We start from the raw sequence: 14,623 nt of genomic DNA on the forward strand, positions 1-14,623 counted from the left end.
TGAGGAATTCTCCTGGTAATTTCCTTCAGGCTTTCTAAAGTTCATGCCACATATTGTGCATATCTAGAATAGCAACATGTTGATAAATATTCTATCAATCTTCTAAGGCTAATGTTAAGTTCAGGGTAAACATAACCTAATCTGGGATGCCACATTCAAATGGTAAAATAGGGTTTTTATAAAAATGATGTGATTTCTAAGATGGCCGCCGGGCTTCGTGCAGGGTGCGTGCTCTGAGCATTTAGCATGCAGACACATAGAGTTGCTGTCATGATGGTATAAACTTCCAATCACGCTGTGTCTGGGAAGGGCTTCTGCACCATCTGCCACAGGTCCATGCAACTAACGTCCCAGACCTTCTCAGATGCGCTGCTCAATGTTTGTTGATGGTGACTATTGTGAAAGGTTTATGGGGAAATCTAGACTGTTCTGTGTGAAGGTAATGTCTTCTTTCCTTGATGTTCTTGCAGTGTATTTACCCGCCCGTCTTCAGAATGGTGCCAGTCGCTGTGAGGGCCGCGTTGAGGTCTGGTACAATTCCTCCTGGGGGACGGTGTGTGACGATGGCTGGGACCTCAACGATGCACAGGTGGTGTGCAGACAGCTCGGCTGTGGAGTGGCGGTTTCTGCTCCAAGCATGGCGCTCTTTGGTCAGGGCAATGGAAGCATCATCCTGGATGATGTCGGCTGCAGTGGCTCGGAGTCCTCCCTCTCCGGGTGCTCCCACTCCGGGTTGACTACGCATAACTGTGGGCACCATGAGGATGCGGGGGTCGTCTGCTCCGGTGAGTGCTCGTTCTCCTTTGGGGTGAAGGTTCACTACAAGTAAATTCCAACCCGCAGGGGAGGGTCAGCCTGATAAAAGGGAACTAGTAGAACATGAACATACCTGCATTCATTTTTAGAAGGTAACTGGTTTGTTCCTCTCCTTCTGCCTAAGCACTAGAGTCACCGCCTTCTCAGCACTGCCAGATCAGCACCATACCCACCCTCACCTCCGCACTGCCACCTATTCTGGCAGTCACACTTTCGGACTTTCATGCTGTGAATCCACCTTTTCAGCCGCTCATCGGAGACCGATCATTCACACTAAGCTCAGCTTCCACTATTACTCCACCTCCCCCAAATCTTAAGCACTAAGTCAAGTACTCACCATGTGTAACCTCATGGATCCCACCCTCACTAACACCCAGCAGTCCACCCGCTATTTAAAACCATCACTCCCCCGTTCACTGTGGTTATACTGAGCCGCCACCATTACCCAACCTCATGGTCCCTGAATTACTGACACCGGGTTAGGCTGGTGGTCAGTCAAAGTGTTTTATTTGACTTTCTCCATTTCATAAATCAACAAACATTCATCAGGTTTGTACAGAGAGAAATATATGCACATTATTAAGATTTCATAGCATTCCTATAACATGAGAGTTTACAACTTCCTTCTTTACCAAGTATAGTTTTAAAGCGGAGTAAGAACAACACACGAAGTGGAACAGAGCCATGAACGTTTCTTTCATAGTTTAACTTTATTTCTTGAGGGAATTCAAGAAAGTGTACATTGAATGTCAAATGACAGTACTTGCCTTCAAAATGTGTAGATGTTCTCTTTGCCAGGATAAAGGTGGCAGCATATTGCTTGCAGCAAAATGGTTTCTTTGTTGCCTCCTATGCATTATGTGGCACAGGCTGGGGCCCACCTGCTCACATGCTGGAAACAGAAACAGGAGTTCTGGAGTGCACTTGGTAAATGCCGTACGTGAACACGTGCAGCCCTTTTATTGTAGAAATGACATCACGTGTCATTGCACACTTGACACTGCATGAGCCTTGGGGGGGGGGGGGGGTCCAGACACGGTCAACCACACCATCCTGATCAATTGTCTCTGTGAAAAACCTGGGCACCACTGATCAGTCCCTAGCCTGGTTGGCATCATTCCTCTCCGATCAACCCTCCCAGGTCCATCTGGGATCCTTTCTCTCCACCACGTCTCTCTCCACATGTGGTGTTCCCCAGTGCTCTAACCTCTCACCCTGGCTCTGCAACCTTTACTTGGTACCTCTGTCCCACCTCATCTCTACATTCTCTCCTAACTTTCAGTGTTATGCGGATGACACTCAGCTCTCCTTCAGGCTCCCCTCAGCCTCCTCTCCCATCTCGCTCATTCCTGATTGTCTATCCGCATATCAGGAATGGTGTGTCTCTAATGATCTGTTCCCCAATGCCAGTAAGGCTGAGATCCTTCTCATTGGGACCCCTGCTCCTGGTTTCCCTCTTTCACTCTGGCTACCCTCCTTGGGCACTCTGCCTGCGCCTTCCTGTGTGGCAAAAAACCTTGGTGTAATTTTTGACTCCATCCTCTCCTTCTCTCCTCACATCACGGACGTCTCTAAGAAGTCCCACTGCCAGCTGCACCTCCTCAGAGGTATTCTGACTTTTCTCGCTTTCCCCCAGAAGCTCACTGTCTCCAGAGCCCTGGTTCTCTCTAGGCTGGACGACTCAAACAGCCCCTTTCTAAATCTGCCTGCCTCTACTCTCCGCCCTCTGCACCCCATCCAGAACAGGACTGCGAGACTTGCCCTTGACCTCAAGCCCAGGGATCGTATCTCTAAAGCCCTGAAATCTCTCCAGTGGCTCCCTGTGGCTGCAGGGAACAAGGTCAAGACCCTCTGCATTGTCCACAAGGCTTTCTGGGGCCAGGGACCAGACTACATACAACTCTCTCTTCCTAAGCACTTCCCCTGTCAAACCCTCTGCTCATCCACCTCCAACACTCTGACGGGCAGATCCTTCTCTAGGCTGTGAGTGGGGGGGGTAGATCTATCTCCTAGGCTGGGGCCTTCCTCTGGAACATCCTCCCTGCCTCTCTCAAACTTGAGCAGGACCACCTTAAATTCTGGAAGCAACTCAAGACCTTCCTTTTCGCTTCTGTTTTCTCTCTCTCTCTCCTGCTGATGCGCTTGTCTGCTGCACTAACTGGTTACCTGGCCTCGCTCTGAACCTTATGGGAACCAGGCTCCTTCACGACCAGTAGCCCCAGGCACTGCCTACCGCGCACTAGGGACTGTATCTGAAACCCCACAGTCCCCTGCCTCTTTGCACTCACTTAGAACCGGCCATCCCGGCTGCACTTACTTGAGCTTTGTTATTGCACTTCTCCTCTCCCTCCCCCTGGCACTTTCCCTCTCCCTCCCCCTGGCACTTCTCCTCTCCCTCAGGCTTGTACTTGCATGATCTGAATTACAGACGCGTTATAAATTACTTATCATATCATATCATATCAAACACTTAACATTGGCAATTCATTCTTTGATCACATTTAGGATTGGGAAATACAACTAAAACATATACATCTAAGACCCAGCCAGTGGGGCAACTGGGCATTCTATATATACAAAACACTTTATTAGTCCAAGAAGATGGTATACCACTGATGCCCTTTTACTGAGCCCAAATTAAGCCTACAGGCAGTTCACATGATCACAGTTTCAGACGGGCACTTCACTGTGTCCACTTTAAGTGTGCCACCCCTAGACAGGAACACAGCTTCAAAAGGTTCCTAAAAGGCCCTTGACTACCTAAACCTGGGCGATAGTTATTTATGGTTCAATGCCAGGAAAGAGGTTCCTCTGTGTCCACGTGCAGGCAAATCCGCACCCGGAATAACCAGAGGCCACATCTGCTGCCTGGCGCTGTGAGTCAGTCCAAAACAGGGAGGTTTTTCACCTGCTTCAATGCACTGGCACACCGCACTCATGACCGCAGAGGCCGCGCTGTTCCTTCACTCCGCCAGGCAGGGGTCATCACAGGATTGGTAGGGGCTGCCTGCATCCTTCTTGGCCACAGGAGCACCCTCTTTACTGAGGACCAAGGTAAGGTCGCCGGGATGGTGCTTCAGTGTTTTCCTCGGTTCCCCAAGTGACAGATGTATTTATTTCTCGTGGCTGAGGCCGCATGCATTCTTTCCCAGCAAGCTGCATTCTTCTCTGCCTCCATTCCCATGGTGGATTCCGCTACCACTCCCATCCCCCAGTTAAGGGCTGTCTATAACTGCTGTGGCCAAGGCCGCAAAGACGGCGGTTGTGTATGCCGTTTCTCTCCTGCTGCAGCGGTGTGAACCGCTGTTCCCTCTCCCAGCTTGGGCCCCACAAACAGCATGTGCAATCTTTGCTGGCAAACTGGCAGTTGTCAGGGCTGCTTCTGACTCCATTCAGTCAGTGCATTCGAGTCTGCATCGGGTACTCCGGTGGTGGGCACCCGGGCACTACAGGACCTCGTCGGCTCACCAACGGTTGTCAGGACTTGCCTGACATAAACATTAAGCGCACACCAAAAACATGCTCTGGGCACAACACGGGACCTCGTCTGGGAGGCCGACGATCATCGGGGAAAACTGGACAAAAGAGCTGTGTACCATACATCAGGCGCTCATAGGGGCATGAACCAGCCATGACGGTCTGCACACGGGTTACGTCAAGTCCTCGTTGCCGTTGTGTTGGGCGTACTGGATAAGGCCGGTCCCACTCCAGCATACATGCTGGACAGAGACACAGGTACTCTGTAGTTCGATTGGTAACTGCTGCACGTTAGCCTGTGTGGCCATTTTATTGTACAAATGACATCACGTGTCACTAGAGATGTGACATTGCACGAGCCTGAGGGGGTGGGGGATTCAAACATAACACTATGCTTATCTGCCAAAAAGAGAAGGAGCATATATTGTAGAACAGTGGCGGCCATCTTGAAACAGCGACTGTACACATCATATGCCAAAATGTTTGCTCTAACCACTGATTAAACAGCAGTTTCCCTGATTCTTGAATTTCCAGCCGCTATTGTAATGGATGAAGTGCTCCATGCGGAGCCCCGCCTTCTACAATCATGGCGGCCATCTTGGCAAAGTGTTTTCATTCATTGAACGGGACACACAGGACCTCCCATTCAATGAATGGCAGTACTTTTTTTTAGCACCCTGGGTTTCCGCTTTGGTAACCTGGGGTGCTAATGGCATTAGTAATCAGTTCCATGGGCTACACCACAGGTTAACTCCCCAGATCCCTCGTTAACCACCCTCGCTTCACTCAGGCCCTTGACTCGGGCTGGAGGGCCGTTTCCCCCGGGATTGCCCCTGGAACGGGTTTCTAATGCCACATTGTATGCAGTCTTGAATTTGTCTGTAAATGTATCTGACCGAGAATCATAGAAACAATGTTGCCATTTACCCGATGTGTGTGTGTTTTTAAGCTAGAAATATTCTACAGGGGGAGTGAAGCAGGGCTTTCTCTCGGTGTTCCTTAAAAGCCTTTTTCATGCAGGATGTCTTGTTCAGTGGAGGCATAATGCATTGTGCTTCTTGTTTGCCAGTAATGCTGTTTAAAGGAAACAAAGGGCCTCATTACCAGTTGGGTGGTATTGCGGTGGTAAACCCATCGGAATACTGCCCAAACAAATTACTGTTACCGCCACTTGGTCCGGCGGAATTTCTGCCAGATTACAAGTGGTGGTGGCGGTGTAAGTGCGCATTAAATTTTAGTCTGTTGGACTCAATGGGCCTCATGACAACCCTGGCGGTAGCCATGCCTGTAAAACAGGCACGGCTGCCATCGTAGTTGCATTTTATCTGGCACCCAGAAATGGGCAATTACGGGGTCATACGATATTTGGCCATTCCTGGTCGCCGGAAAAAATTCTTCCCCATTCCCACTTGAGCCCCATAGGGCTCAATGAGACTGGGGAAGCCGGATGCACAGGCGCCGTTGATAACGCTGTGCTTGTGGGTGCCTTTCATTCTGCCAGGTCAGACCTGGCGGAATGAAAGGAATACGCGAGCACAACTCAGAGTTTGACAGTCCGGATACAACGGTACCGGCAACCTTACCGGACCAGCAAACTCGGAATGAGGCTCAATGTTTTTGTTTTGCCAAATTACCGCTGCAGTAATTCTGCTGATTCTGCCGAAACTTGTAATTTGGCGTAGTTGTAAAGTTGCCAGTAACGAAGTTACCTCCAACTTTACCACTTACAGCCAAACTCTTAATGAAGCCGAACGTTTGCTGTGGCTTTGCTTCTCTAGCAGTTTTTATAATAGGGGAAACAATGCTTCTTCCTTTTAAATCTTTTGTCCTTCATCTGTCCGCCCATGTCTCCCTGCAACTTGGGGACTCACAGTGGGACTGATGCGTGGAAAGAGGGCCTGGGTGGAACAGAACGTCCTGTGACTGCCTCCTGCTACAAGGTGGGGGCTGAAGTGGGGTGTCACTGGATCCCTCAGTATAGCTTCTCCGGCTCCATCTTAGGGGGGGCCTACAGTCTTTAGGGCCACCACAATACTAACCGCGAGTGTCAAACATCAGACTTAGATGCACCACCAAAAAATATTTAATATAAAATCTGGTTACGAGAGAGGAAAGGTATACTGCAAGGAAATGATCCTTGCTTCTATTATTTTTTGTTGATGGCCGTACGTTTTTAGCATTGTGGCTGCATTACAAGGGAAAGATTGTTTGTGCGTCCTCTCTTTGCAGAATAGCTGAGACTTGAGCCAGTAGGTGGATTTGCTGCACAAGGAACGTGTGCCACCAGATATGTGGAGCTTTGCCACCTGGACACTGTTGTGCTCATCATGACTGCCTTATAAATTATCTGTGCAGTCTTGAACATCCTCTTGGAGAGGAAGCCAATTTAGTTTGAGTAGAACATGGGTGATTCAGTCAAATTTCTGCACGCCCCGAAATAAGACATGCTGCAGTGCTTTGGTCTGCTTTTAGGGGAGGCAAGTAAACAGCTGGGAGCCCTGTGAGAAGGGCATGTCCCTCATTGATGCACAAGACCATAAGGGCCTGTTCTATGGTCTGGAAGTCCTGCAGCGGGATGAAGGGCTTGATTTTGCAAAGGGTGTAGATTTGAAGCGTGACCATGTTGGCCTTCTTGGCTATGTGTTTCTTTATGGACAGGATGCTGTCAATCGTGAAGACTGAGAATGTTGCTGAATCTGAGAGTTGTGAATTAAATCCTCCTGCACACATATCCTTGAGTCATTGTTGAACAGGTTGTTGTTTAGCAGTGCGCCCGATGAGGACACGCTCTGTCTTGGATGGGTTAAGCTTGTGGGTATGATGTCAATTCATGGACAGTTTTTTTGACTGATGTTTTTATGAAAACACTTTGCTGTAAAAAAACATTGAAATTTGCGGGGGGTGGGAAAGGGCAGATAAAGGGTTGGGGGGTCAGGAGCAGTGTAAAATAGGTGGGGAAAGGGAGGCTTTGGGGGAAGCCCCCCATAAATAATATTAAACAAAATTCAATGATTTTTTTCAGCAAAATGTCTCGTAAAAACACCTGGATGATGGCTTGGGAGTCGCGGGGGTGACTGATGTCTTGTGGGCTTTTAGCTCTGATGTACAACTTAGTATTGTCCTCTTATTGGTGGATGGCCATATCGGGATCGTTCAGGAGTGTGCCCAGGGGCTACAAGTAAAGGGTAAAAAGGATCAGAGAGAGGATGGAACCTTGGGAGACTTTGCAGGAGACTGGGAGTTGGCTAGAATGCACCATGTTCATGTGGAGAGGTTGCTGTGTGCCCAAGAGATAGGAAGTGAAGCAATTCAGGGCGGGGCCAGAGAATCCCATTCTGACCGTGAGGTGAGAGAAGAGGATGCAGTGGTAAATGGTGTTGAATGCAGCCGAGACATCAAGGAGGATGAGGAGGCACAAGTTGCCCGTATCCATGATTTGGAGAGCATCATCCACCAACTGTATGGAGGCTGTCTTGATGCTATACTTGGGATGGATAGTTGTCCATTTTGGAGAGTAGTTTTGTAGCAACATCGTTTTTCAAGATTTTGCCAATAAACACGAGGTTCATAATGTGCCAGTAGTTGGCCAGGTCACCTGGGTCTAAGAGTGTTTTTTTCAAAAGAGGTCATATTGGACCAGTCTTGAGGTTGTCTGGGAATTACCCTTTTGTGAGGGAGGCCTTAATGAAGTTGAGGAGTAAGTTGAGCTGGGCTCACCAATTGTCTAATAATGGAGGCTGTGAACATCTCATCAGAATAGGAAGTAAGTGAGGTTGGCAATTGTTCTTGGGAGGCCTGGGGGAGAGTAAGGAGAACATTCAGTCTAACGGGGCAGTGCGTGTGCTGGAGTGCAGGGGGTGCTGATGCTGCGGCAGGTTGAGTCGATGATCTGCTGGATAATGTCAATTCACATTTTTCCTGAGTTCCTGGTACCTCAGGGCCGTCTAAGGGTTTGGTACAGTGCTTTACTACTGCAGAGAGGGCTTTGCCCCTGTTATAGGCTGCCGCGATGGTGGTGGAGAGCTAAAGAGCTTTGGCCTCAGTGTTCAGAATCCTACGGGTGGCGTGGAGAGATTTGAGGTTTGGTGAGATCCCAGGGGTACGGTTTTTGTGCCTCAATTTATCTAGGGCTCTGATTGAGCATTTGTTGGAGGCAATCTCAGAGGTGTTCCAAGGGGCAAATGTTTTGTCTTAGCCCAGGTGGTTTTTAGAGGGCCACAAGTGTCTTAGAAATACATTATTAGTGTGTGATAATTTGGAAGAGGAGTGTAAGCTGAAGATGTCAGCAATGAAAGAGTCCCTCCTGTGAGGTGGTCTGTAGATGAGAAGGAAGGTGATGGGTTCCTTGTGCGATAAAGGGAAGCGGCAGGCGAGTGATTAAGATGAGCTTGTTCTGGGAGGGGGATGATGGAGCATGGCCAATCTCACCTGCAGATGATTGCCACTCCACTTCTCTCCTGGCCAGTCGGCATATTAGATGCAGTAGCCTGAGGGAGGAGGACATTAAAAACATGGGGGATGACAGGGTTTAACCATGTTTTGGTGATTAAGACTGTGTCAAGGTTGCTGTACAAGATGAAATTGGCTTGAGCGACTACTGAGTGAGCATTGATCAGCACGAGAGGGCTTGTGCGTGTGGTCCGAGGGTGTTGGATGCGGTCAAGGGCGGTGTTGATGACCTTTTAAACTCTAGTGAGGGTGGGGATAGTCTGGAGGGAGGGAGGAGACTCTTGGTGATGTCTTTTGGCAAATATTAGTATTAGGGGTAACTTTTTAGGTAAATGCAGGATAGAGACTCAAGTCCTAGACGGTCAGAACAGCCACATACAGGTGAGGTCATTGTCTTTGTTCATCCTTTGTTCAGGAGTGGTGGGCAGAACAGCTGACTGACAGGTCCTGGTCACGTGTCCAGCAGCCTCCTCAATGCAGTGTCTTGCTATGAAGGTGTGTGGCGACTGCTTTTTAAAGTCTGCTTTTCTTTTACATTCCCGAGGGCAGCAGTTCGTTCTTGCCAGTCTGGGGCTTCCTGTGGAGGGAAATCTGAACAAAGGATTAGAATTACAATGTAACAAGTTTTGAGTAGAGAACTCTTTCTCTGTGAATGTAACTGACTGAGAATCAAAGAAACAATCTAACCATTTCGCCAGTGTGTGTTTTCTTAAGCTAGAAAAACTCTCCAGGGGAAGGGACTCAGGGTGTGTGACTGTAGCCTTCTGTATGCGTTACCTTGCAGTTTTTCTCAGGCTGGCAATGTCGTTCAATGGAGGGGAAATGCATTGTGGCAATTTTATGCCAGTAATGCTGTGGCGTTCTTCTCTAGCAGTGATTTGAAAAGGGAGAACAATGCTTTACCCTTTTAAATGTTTCGTCTCTTCAAACGTCTGCAAGGGGGTCGCTGCAAAGTGGGTACCCCCAGTGGGCGTCCTGGCTGGAAAGGGGGTCTGGACCCAATAGAAAGTCCTGTGACTGTGTCCTGCTATGCAGTGAGGTGCCACGGGATACCTCAGTATAACTCCTCCGGCTGCAGTTTAGGGCCAGGGTCCCTCGCTCCGTAGGGCCACCACAATATTAGCTACCAGTGTCAAACATCAGTCACAACACCCACAAAGACTCAATGTAAAAGGGAAGGGAGTTAAGACTCACTTTTGTAATCTTAATTCCGATTAAACTTCCTATTCCCTCTGTCTCATCTCATCTGGATCGTTTCTGTGGGTGTCCATCTGGTTTTGTTTACTGTGCGCTTCGAGGCCCTTGGGTGATTTAGCACGTTTTAAAAATTTAACTAAACTAAACTAAAACTGGGTTATGAGAGAGGAGATGTTTCCTGCAAGGACGCAATCCATGCCTCAATATCTTCGCTGCCTTATAGCCCACAGGTATCTGTTGATTGCTTTGCATTTTTACCATATTACTGTCTCTGTTTACCACTTGTACATTAAGGGATGTATATTACGTTGCAGCAGTTACTACCTTTACCACCAGCGGTATTCCATGATTAATGGGGGCCAGTGGGGGCTGCTGAACCTTTCCTGGGGTGGCAGCGCTTCTATGTTGATCTAATTCTTCTCCTTTCTTTGCAGCTGCCAGACCGCCATCATCAACAGGTAATTCTCACATCACGCGCTGCGGCGCGGCGCGCTCAGCGATATATTGTTTCTCCGAATCTGGTACAGCCAGGAATGACAAATGCCCTCATTTTGATTTTGGGCAAAAACCTTGACTAAAAATAGAAAAGGGTGAGAGGGAGAGGAGATACATGGTGTTGGCGAGGCGGTGCATGACGAGGCATGTGGGGGTCCCCCAAAAGGAAAGGGGTACATTTGAAGAGCAGGGTGGCAACAAAAAAACAGTCAGCGCTGTGAACTTACAGTGTGTCTTGTTCCTTTTCCAGCTCAGAACCATGTCCCTGCAAGTACTTCAGCACCAGGTAGGACTCTTAAGTGTTACCACTGGTGTTTCCTCTGCATCATAAGAAGTGGAAAAAGAAGGGCGTTGCTGTGTCTGAAGTTGGTGAAACTGTGTGGTGATGTCTGTGATGCTCAGTGGGATGTTGGTCCGGTATCATCCAGGGAGACCCAAGGCTTGGTTGCACCTCTTCATCCTCTGTTTTCTGTTAGCTGTGGCTATTAGTGCCTGAGCATGTGAGCCAAGGCTGGTCCAGTGGCCCTGTGTGTGATTAACCTTATCAGATTTAGGGTTTAACCATTGGTAACAGCGCCCACATTTCCACACCCACGTCACAGGAATGTCGGCCACGAAGGGAAAATGGCCCACAGACCCTGCTGCACATGGCTACGGTAATCTTGTCCAAATGGGTGACAGTTGCAATATCTCTTTCAGTAGGCAGTTCTCCACTTGTGTTTACATGTCTACTAAGGGTCTTTGGGAAATTTTTCAACTTCGGGAACTTCGGCATAACATCCTTGATGTTATCAGTCAAGACCTGGAACGAATCAAACTAAATTCATTGGCTCTCTATAATGCAACAGGAAATACAAAACACTATATACAAAATAAGTGTATTTAAAAACGAAATAATGATAAAACATGGATGTAGAAATTAAAAAAATCAAAAAACAGGTGGTGTATTCTGCTCCAACCGGATCTATGGAAAATGTGTCATTATTTGTAATTCCGCTCTCGTTGCTATTTACAACGTAACCCTGGCCCCTGCACAGCACCGCCAGTCAGACCGCCCTGTCTGGGGAACCAGAATGGAGCAAGCCTCCTTATATTTGCCCTTTCAGTCCACAGAGTGTGTGCCAGGAGCACGAGGCAAGCCTCCTGGAGTTTGTACTGTCACTTCTTGGCCAATTGATCGCATCCTTCCTGGAAAGTGGAAGGAGGTCGACCTCCGGACATGGAAAAGTGGCTTCTCTGTCGCCTCATCGCGTACTCAGGTCAAGCTACGTCCCTCATATTCTAAACCTCTAGAATAGTCACCGCTAACTGGGAGTAGCCAGAACCATCCTAGCCTAGGCCTTGTGTCCCATTAAATAAATGTTTTACTGCACAATCTTCCTTTAAACCCACTCTCACAATCCGGTATTCCCCTAACCTCCTTTTGATGCCCCTTTAGTTTTTAGAAGCAAGGATGAGAGTAGAAAACTAATTTAAAAGTCCTGAGAAGGTTGTTGTGGCAATTGTAAAATCTGTCCAGAGTTCCATCCTGGAGAATTTACGTTTGCTCCTACATTTTGGGAATTTACACTATCGTTCTAACCTTTAGAACGTTACACTGATACTAACATGATAGAAGCCATCAAAGGAACGCGCACAATTTGATTAAAAAAATCATTCTTCATAGAAACTTGACAAGCCCTTGCAAAGACCAAGTCTACACGTCAAGGAGGTAGACTGTGCACTGCAATAGCCTTCCAGATGCATGGCAACACTTCCTGAGGGCATGACTCCAACAGATTCTCCTGAACAGATTCCTCACTCTTTGGAAGATTTTTTAAGGGACCGCCGAAATGACCACAAAATGTGTCAGGCCATACTCGGCTTCACCAAGCACTGGCTCACGGTTCACGCATGAAACACATGTGAAACACAGACTACCCCCTTCTCCTGTATTTTACCAATATTCAGACCAATATTCAGTGTGTCAATACCCGATTATTCTGAGAGTTTTTCAACTGCTCTTTATAAAGGTGTTTAACAACAAGCCATATATGTTTTGGAAATAAACCTCTTTTATGTTGTTGTAGAACTCATGACCAGATGGAACACTGAGAAAGCTAGTCCGTGTTTTTTGTAAACTAACCCATGAAGAATACATTTTGTATTTATATTGGTGATAATTATGTTGTCAATTATGTTTTTAGATAGAAGATTTTTGTAATGACGAAACTATTGTTGTGAAATAAACGTATCCAAAGTTTCCTGTACACAATACAAAAGGCTCTGTGTCGTTTAGTGATCTGATGACACAGGTGCATCTGTATGCTACTGTATATGGTCTGAATATTGATAAAATACAGGAGAAGGGGGTAGTCTGTGTTTCACATGTGTTTCATATTACTTTCTCCCTATTATAACACAGTCTCCTCGAAAGCACGTTCCCTTAAACAGCAGGCCCATTTGTTTGTGGGTTTGTGTTGTGCGTTGGAAGGGGCATGGTGTGCGCTACTTCTTTTCGTACACTTCGACCACTGCTAGTCAGGCCTCATCAGTGAGGTGGTGCTGTGCCTCTCTGAGCACATTGAGCAAGGGGTTCATGTCTGGATAACCCTAGTGAACTTAGGGTGACCAAACCTACGTTCCTTAATCATAGAAAAGGAGGTACAGGTGCCCCTCTTCTGAGTGGATCCACTATGAGGAGTGTCTCAACATGAAATGGTGATCAGACCAGGAAGCTGTCTCATGAAAGCCTGAGATGTGTGTGGCCTCGCAATGGGTGTGAAATGTCTCCGACATTGGGGCTGGTGGCAGGGTGGCTGACTGGAATCTCTTTAGACCAAGCAGAGATCAGCAGTAGAGGTTTCTCTGTGCTCAGGTGGGGACGTCCACAGGTGTTATAGAAACAGACAACAAATGGGACATTAAAACTGGACTAATAATTGTATAAAAAGTAGTCTAATTGGGAAAAAATCCTTTAAACAACTAAAATGGATATATGTGCCTTTCAGAGGACCTTGGGAAGTCAACAGCCTCCTACAGGCCTGCGCAGGAAAGTATTCTAGCCAGAGTGTCCCAGCTCCCAACAAGTAGGCTAGTCCTAGCACCAACACCAGTAAGGGAAGCTATGGTTGCGCGCCACCAACCTTTGTCAGCGGTTTGGCATGAGGAATTCTCCTGGTAATTTCCTTCAGGCTTTCTAGAGTTCATGCCACATATTGTGCATATCTAGAACAGCAACATGTTGATACATATTTTATCAATCTTCCAAGGCTAATGTTACTTTCAGGGTAAAAATAACCTAATCTGGGATGCCACATTCAAATGGTAAAATTGGATTTTTTTAAAAATTATGTGATTTCTAAGATGCCCGCGGGGCTTCATGCATGGTGCGTGCTCTCAGCATGTAGCATGCAGACACATAGAGTTGCGTCATGATGGTATAAACTTCCAATCACGCTGTGTCTGGGAAGGGCTTCTGCACCATCTGCCACATGTCCATGCCACTAACGTCCAAGACCTTCTCAGATGCGCTGCTCAATGTTTGTTGATGGTGACTATTGTGAAAGGTTTTGGGGGAAATCTAGACTGTTCCATGTGAAGGTAATGCCTTCTTTCCTTGATGTTCTTGCAGTGTATTTACCCGCCCGTCTCCAGAATGGTGCCAGCCGCTGTGAGGGCCGCGTTGAGGTCTGGTACAATTCCTCCTGGGGGACGGTGTGTGACGATGGCTGGGACCTCAACGATGCACAGGTGGTGTGCAGACAGCTCGGCTGCGGAGTGGCGGTTTCTGCTCCAAGCATGGCGCTCTTTGGTCAGGGCAATGGAAGCATCATCCTGGATGATGTCGGCTGCAGTGGCTCGGAGTCCTCCCTTTCCGAGTGCTCCCACTCCGGGTTGACTACGCATAACTGTGGGCACCATGAGGATGCAGGAGCCGTCTGTTCCGGTGAGTGCTTGTTCTCCTAGAGCGTGAAGGTTCACCAAAAGCAAATTCCAACCTGCAGGGGAGGGACAGACTGATATAAGGGAACTAGTAGAACATGACAATACCTGCATTCATTTTTAGAAGGTAACTGGTTTGTTCCTCTACTTCTGCCTAAGCACTAGAGTCACCACCTTCTCAGCACTGCCAGATCAGCACCATACCCCCCTCACTTCCGCACTGCCATGTATTCTGGCATTCACACTTGTTCACATTACCCAACCT

General features: G+C 47.8%; 1 protein-coding gene across 4 annotated transcripts in view; it reads left to right on the forward strand.

Annotated features, from left to right (window-relative positions):
* LOC138473324 (deleted in malignant brain tumors 1 protein-like) overlaps positions 1–14,623 on the forward strand; it is a 633,955-nt gene that overhangs the window by 369,041 nt on the left and 250,291 nt on the right. For all 4 annotated transcript variants that reach the window (XM_069611990.1, XM_069611993.1, XM_069611992.1 and 1 more), the window contains 4 exons: positions 471–785; positions 10,374–10,397; positions 10,685–10,720; positions 14,048–14,362. In XM_069611990.1, coding sequence (XP_069468091.1) covers positions 471–785; positions 10,374–10,397; positions 10,685–10,720; positions 14,048–14,362 — 690 coding nt within the window. The remainder of the gene's footprint in view (positions 1–470; positions 786–10,373; positions 10,398–10,684; positions 10,721–14,047; positions 14,363–14,623) is intronic.

The sequence above is a fragment of the Ambystoma mexicanum genome, chromosome 8 (assembly GCF_040938575.1).
Source record: "Ambystoma mexicanum isolate Mex_15411 chromosome 8, UKY_AmexF1_1, whole genome shotgun sequence".
Lineage (NCBI taxonomy): Eukaryota > Metazoa > Chordata > Amphibia > Caudata > Ambystomatidae > Ambystoma > Ambystoma mexicanum.